A 7,065-nucleotide genomic window follows, 5' to 3' on the forward strand; every position below is an offset into this window, starting at 1 on the left:
CCATGAGTGTGATAGATTCTCTTTTTTTTTTTTTTTTTTGGTTTTTCGAGACAGGGTTTCTCTGTGTAGCCCTGGCTGTCCTGAACTCCCTCTGTAGACCAGGCTGGCCTCGAACTCAGAAATCCGCCTGCCTCTGCCTCCTGAGTGCTGGGATTAAAGGCGTGCGCCACCACGCCCGGCTCTTTAGGTTGTTTTGATTTTCATTTCTCTTATTACTAAGGACTTTGAACATTTCTTTAGGTGCTTCTTAGCCATTTGACATTTCTCAGTTGTGAATTCTTGGTTTAGTTCTATACCCCATTTTTTGATTGGGTTGTTTGGTTTTAAGGTGATTAGCTTCTTGAGTTCTTTATATATTTTGGATATTGGTCCTCTATCAGATGTGGGGTTAGTGAAGATTTTTTTCCCAATCTGTAGGTTGCCGATTTGTCCTGTTGACTGTGTCCTTTGCCTTACAGAAGCTTCCCAGTTTCATCAATTGTTGATCTTAGAGCATGAGCCATTGGAGTTCTGTTTAGGAAGTTTCCCCCTTTGCCAATGAGTTCAAGGCTCTTTCCTACTTTATCTTTTTTATTAGATTCAGTATATCTGGTTTTATGGTGAGGTCCTTGATCCACTTAGACTTGAGTTTTGTGCAAGGTGACAAATATGGGTCTATTTTCATTTTTCTACATACAGTCAGTTAGTTCAGCATCATTTATTGAAGATGCTTTCGTTTTTTCCATTGTATATTTTTGGTGTCTTTGTCTAAGATCAAGTGTCCATAAGTGTGTGGTTTTATTTCTGGGTCTTCAATTCTATTCCATTGATCAACACATCTGTCTCTGTACCAATACCATGCAGTTTTTATCACTGTTGCTCTGTAGTACAACTTGAGGTCAGGGATGGTGATTCCCTAGCCATTCCTTTATTGTTAAGAATTGCTTCAATTGACTATTCTGAGTTTTTTGGCCTTTCCAGATGAATTTGAGAATTACTCTTTCCATGTCTTTGAAGAATTGTGTTGGGATTTTGATGGCGATTGCTTTTGGTAGGATGACCATTTTTACTATATTAATTCTGCCAACCTATGAGCATGGAAGATCTCTCCATTTTCTGAGATCGATTTTTTTTTTTTTTGAGAGACTTGAAGTTATTGTCATACAGGTCTTTTATTTGTTTGGTTAGAGTTATCCCAAGATATTTTATATTATTTGTGGCTATTATTAAGGGAGTTGTTTCCCTAATTTCTTTCTTATCCTGTTTATCATTGGTATAAAGGAAGGCTTCTGATTTATTTGAGTTAATTTTATGTCCAGCCACTTTGCTGAAGTTATCAGTTGGAGAAGTTCTCTGGTAGAATTTTTGGGGTCGCTTATGTATACTATCATATCATCTGCAAATAGTGATACTTTTATTTCTTCTTTGCCAATTTGTATCTCCTTGATGTCCTTTTATTGTCTTATTGTTCTAGCTAGCACTTTGAGTACTACTTTGAATAGATTTGGGAGAGTGGGCATCCTTCTCTTGTCCCCAATTTTAGTGGGATTTCTACAAGTATGTCTCCATTTAATTTGATATTGGCTGTTGGTTTGCAGTAAATTGCTTTTATTATATTTAGGTATGGACCTTGAATTCCTGGTCTCTCCACTACCTTTAACATGAAGGGATATTATATTTTGTCAAATGCTTTTTCTGCATCCAAGGAGATATTCATGTGATATTTTTCTTTGAGTTTGTTTATATACTGGATTATGTTAATGGATTTTGTATATTCAACCAACCTTGCATCCCTGGGATGAAGCCCACTTGATCGTGGTGAATGATGGTTTTGATAGGTTCTTAGATTCAGTTTGCAAGAATGCTATTGAGTATTTTTGCATCGATATTCAAAATCTTAAGTAATAACTTCTGGCTTCTTTTCATTTGTGCTAGGATTAAGCTTGCAATAAGAGAGGCTGAAATTCAAAAGCTTCATGCAAATCTGACTGTGAACCAGCTCTCTCAAAATGTTGCTAATGATAGTCAAGAATGTGGTAAAGTAAACACTTTAGAAACAGAACCTGTAAAATTAGGAGGTAGTCAAGCCGGTGAGTATATTACACTGAATTACTTTGATAAATGACAGTTAGCTTTTGCTGATAGTATTTTAAGGAAAAGATTATTAATTGATGATATTAAAAACACTTAGTCTCTTATTAATACCTATAGTTTTTAAAGACAAGAATTATTGTGCAGTTCTTAGACTTTGCATTGTTTAAAAAATGATATTGCTGAAACAAAATTTATCCAATAAGGAGTACCTATTTTAAGTACGTAAATGGGTTGCTGAGCATGGTATCACTTTGGAGGCAGAGGCAGGTGGATCTCTGTGAATTCAGTGACAGCCTGGTGTACATAGTCCAAGGACAGTCAGAGCTACAAAGTATAACACTGTCTTGAAAAAACAAAACAAAAAAACTCCAAATATACATATTTGCTTGCATGCAGTTGGTTTACATGTTTGTTTTAAAGTATGTTCATGCAGTTGTTAACATCACCATAGCCAAAACATGTAACACTTTTATCAGGATCTTTTATAGTCTTTTTTCAGTTTTCTTTAGTTTTAATTTCTGTTGTTGCTTTTCAGTACTGGGAATTGAGCCAGGGATGGAGCTATATTCTCAGCCCTTTATTAAATTCTCTTAAAAGTGAAAGCTGTTCTTTTCAGAAAAAAAAGTACTTAAAAGAATAAACTTTTCTTTAAGCAATACTTTGCATCCCACTCGTTTTTATGTTGTATTATCATTTTATACAGTTTAAAGCAATTGATTGCTTCTTTAGTATTGAATCTTGGGCTATGTGTTTGTGTTTTTAAGTCTGATTTATTTTGTTTAGTAAAAAAAATACACTGTTTTAAAACTGAGGCTGGTCTTGAACTGACAATGTAACAAAGTTGGCTCTATCATAATACTTTGTTTTAATCACGCAGCTCTCCCAGTTCCTCCCTGTGCTCCCTGTACCTCTGGCTACTTCCTTCCTATCCCTCTTACACTTTCTCAGCTCATGCATTCCATTCACATGCCCTCTCTCTTCCCCCTCTCTTATCCTAATTTCATGATTTACACATGTGTGTTGTGCACTGTCATAAACATTTATCATTGAAATCTGAGTTGCATATATTAGAAGACAAAACATGGTACTTGTCTTTCTGAGTTTGGCTTATTTCATTTAACATTATGATCTTCATTTGTACCCACTTTCCAGAAATCAACATAATCCATTCTTTATGCCTATTTTGTGCAGTAATAAATACGAATGTGCAAGTATCCTGTGTGTTGACTTAGAATCTCTTGCATATAGAGTGGTGTAGCTGGGTCACATGTTTGATTGTAGAGGTTAGAAAACTTCCAGGTTTGACAAGTTGGCTCAGTGGGTGAAGGTGCTTGCCACCAAGCGTGACCACCTGTGTTCAGTACCACACAGTGAGGAGAGGACTGATTCTAGAAAGGTGTCCTCTGTGCTCCATGTGCATTCTGTATCATGTATGCATGCACATGCACATACAGACTTTTCTTTAAAGAAAAACTTCTATTTTGATGTCCATAATAACTGCATATTGTCATTTGTTCTTGATATTATCTATTCTACTGTGTGGGGTGGACTCTCTAGGCAATTTCAATATGCATCTCCTTGATGGTTTAATATGTTGAGCTAATTTTCAAACCTTTATTTGGCCATTTGTATTTTTTCTGTTAAACACTCTATCTACTTCATTAGCCCATTTATTGATTAGAGTTTTGTTGTTTAATTTTTACTGTTATTTAATATTCTAGATATTATTCATGTGTCTGACCTGTAATTGGCAGAGAGTGCAATACATTTTCTTTTTATTCTAATAATTAATTTACCATGCAGAAGCTTTTAAATTTCATACTAATCTCATTTATCAATTCTTATGATTTTTATCTCTGCAATTGGAGTTCTTTTTTTTTTTTTTTTTTTTTTTTTTTTTTTTTTTTTTTTTTTTTTTTGGTTTTTCGAGACAGGGTTTCTCTGTGTAGTCCTGGCTGTCCTGGAACTCACTCTGTAGACCAGGCTGGCCTCGAACTCAGAAATCCGCCTGCCTCTGCCTCCCAAGTGCTGGGATTAAAGGCGTGCGCCACCACGCCCGGCCTGCAATTGGAGTTCTTAAAACAAAATCCTTGCCTATAACTATATCCTGAAGTGTTTTACAATTTCTCCTCAGGTAACTTCAGAATTTCAGCTTTTACATTAAGTTATTTACAAATAACTTAATGTAAAATGTTATTTGTTATACAGGATAAAAGATAGGGATCTAATTAATTTTTCTCTATATGGAAACCCACTTTCCCCGCACATTTTCTTAAAATATTGTCTTTTTTCAAATGTGTGTTTTTGACACTCGTCAAAAATTAAGTGGCTATACCTGTGTCACCTTCTTTATGGGTTCTCTATTTCATTAGCCTGCCTCTGTTTTTGCGCCAGTATTGTGTTGTTTTTGTTGTTGTCTGTTTTCATTTTTGTTTTTTTGATACAGGGTCTGCCTGTGTTGACCATGCTGGCCTTGTGCTTACTAGAGATCCATTTACTTCTGCTTCCCAAGTTCTGGGAGTAAAGGTGTGGGATACCATGTTCAGTAATACCATGCTGTTTTTAACACTATAGTTCTGTAATATAATTTGAGATCAAGTGTTGTGATACCTCTCGTATTCTTTCTGTTGAATATTGTCTTGGTTGTTCATGATCATTTATGATTCCATATAATTATTAAAATAGTTTTCTAGTTCTGTAAAAAAATCATTGGAATTTTGATTGATATTTATTTAATTGAATCTGTAGTTTGCCTTGAGTACTGTAGTTATTTTCACAATATTAATTCTGCCAATCCATGAGCATAGGAGATCTTTCTAACTAATATTCTCTTCAGTTTCTTTCTACTGTATCTTAAAATTTTCATTATAGAGGTATTTCATCACCTTAGGTTATTTCTAGGTACTTTAAATATTATATCACATTATCTGCAATTTGGGATGATTGAACTTCTTTCTATCTGTATCTCCTCCTTCCCATTTTTTCCTTGTCTTATTGCTCCAGCTAAGACTTCAAGCACTGCCAAGAGACAGGACAGTGATCCCCTTGTCACATTCCAGGTTTTGGATGAAGTGTTCTACATTTTCTCCCATTTAGTATAATAGTGGCCAAAAGTTTTGTTGTCTACAGCTTTTATTATGGTAATATGTAGTGCTTCTATGCCTAGTTTCTTTAGGCCTTTTTATTATGGGAGAATATTGAACTGTATTGAATGTCTTTTGTGCATAAATTGAGATGGTCATATGGTTTTTGTCCTTAAGGTTTTTATATGCTATATTACACTTACTAATTTGCATATCCTATAATTGTTTATATTATAAATTAAACTTCATTATTAAATCTTTCAACCATTTAAGTCTGTTTTTGACTCTTGAACTTCTATTTAGAGCAATTTTTCTTTTGTGTTTAATGTCAGAAAGTATAAAGGATGGCGATCAGCAGACTGTGAACAAGCAGTATGAAAGAGAGAAGCAGCGACTTGCTACCGGAATAGAAGAGCTGCGTGCTAAGCTGACACAGATAGAAGCTGAGAACTCGGACTTGAAGGTTAACATGGCACACAGAACTAGTCAGTTTCAGCTAATTCAAGAGGAACTACTAGAGAAAGCTTCAAATGCTAGCAAACTAGAAAATGAAGTAAGTTTGGATTTACCTGGGTATAAGTGCTTATTGCTATGGGGTTTTGTTACTATTGAAATCTAGATTTATATGGCTTTGGAAAATGGTACCATATAAGTTTAATTCTTTTAAAATCATATTGGAAATGTATGTTTGATTTATATTGAAAGTAGGAAAATACTACCTCATAGCTAAAAGTTCTCAAATTTGATGGAACTAACAAAATACAAGTTTATATAATAATAATAATAATAATTCATGTTTGTAGGTCTTAGATTGTGATTGGAAGAGTGATAATAGAGGATTTCAAATTTTACCTAACATCAGGGCCTCCTCAGAAATATGTTAATCTCTAGATTTCTGAGATTCTAGCAGTTTTTCTTCAGTTGGTATAACTCATGAATTCTCATTTTAAAACATTACATGTGAATTTGATAGGGTGGTTATAATCTGAAAATATAACAATGCATGTTTTCATTGTCTCATCATTTACTTTTTTACAAAGTTATATATTTATCTTATTAATTTCTATATGGCATATTTCTTCTGCCTGTACAACTTCTGAATTTTTTTTAGTGCAAATCTACTAGTAATTAAGTTCTTACAGTTTTTCTCTGAGAAAACTTTCTTCTTCATATTGTGAATGTTTTCTATTCATAGATTAGAGACTTTTTCATAAGCCCCTTAAAATAAATCTTTTTAAATTGGATTTTTTTTTACAATATATTCTGATCATACTTTTCCTTTCCCCCAATTCCTCCCAGATCTTCTCCACCTGCCAATCCACCAAACTTTATTCCATTTCTTTATCTCTCTCTTTATAAAAAAAAGGAACAGGCAAACAAAAGAATAACAGGGCTTTACCATCAGTTTATGGTGAGAAACCAGTAGCCTTGGTAGTAGCCTGAGATGTTTGGTAATTGAATTCAGGTTTTCTGCAAGAGCAGTAAGTATTCTCAACCACTGAACCAAATCTCCAGCTTTGACTTTATATTTTCAGGCTTATAACCAACTCTAAATGAAAACACTTTTTACATAGAGATTTAGTTATAATTACAGCTACTTGTGAAACTTAGAAAGTGCTGATTTATAATAACTTTTAAAACAGTAGAAATATAGAGAAGCAAAACATGTCTTTTTGAACATATTAAAAACTGTGAAAAAAAGAAATAAAGACTATTGATAATTTCACCACCAGAAATAACTGCTATTAACATTTTATTATGTAAATCCAATCTGTACCTACTTTAAAAAAGTGGATCATGTTGTATATATTTTATGACCCAAATTGCTTTTATATTATATAAGTAGAAGAAGTGAGGCACTATCTCTACTTTATTTTTTAGTATTTGTTTTTTTTTTTTTTTTTTTTTT

The 7,065-nt window shown here is 33.6% G+C and overlaps 1 protein-coding gene across 2 annotated transcripts in view; it reads left to right on the forward strand.

Annotated features, from left to right (window-relative positions):
- Nucleotides 1–7,065, forward strand: part of Ccdc18 (coiled-coil domain containing 18) — a 98,265-nt gene that overhangs the window by 31,361 nt on the left and 59,839 nt on the right. For both annotated transcript variants that reach the window (XM_029478044.1, XM_029478045.1), the window contains 2 exons: nucleotides 1,915–2,069; nucleotides 5,489–5,709. In XM_029478044.1, coding sequence (XP_029333904.1) covers nucleotides 1,915–2,069; nucleotides 5,489–5,709 — 376 coding nt within the window. The remainder of the gene's footprint in view (nucleotides 1–1,914; nucleotides 2,070–5,488; nucleotides 5,710–7,065) is intronic.

The sequence above is a fragment of the Mus caroli genome, chromosome 5 (assembly GCF_900094665.2).
Source record: "Mus caroli chromosome 5, CAROLI_EIJ_v1.1, whole genome shotgun sequence".
Taxonomy (NCBI): Eukaryota; Metazoa; Chordata; class Mammalia; order Rodentia; family Muridae; genus Mus; species Mus caroli.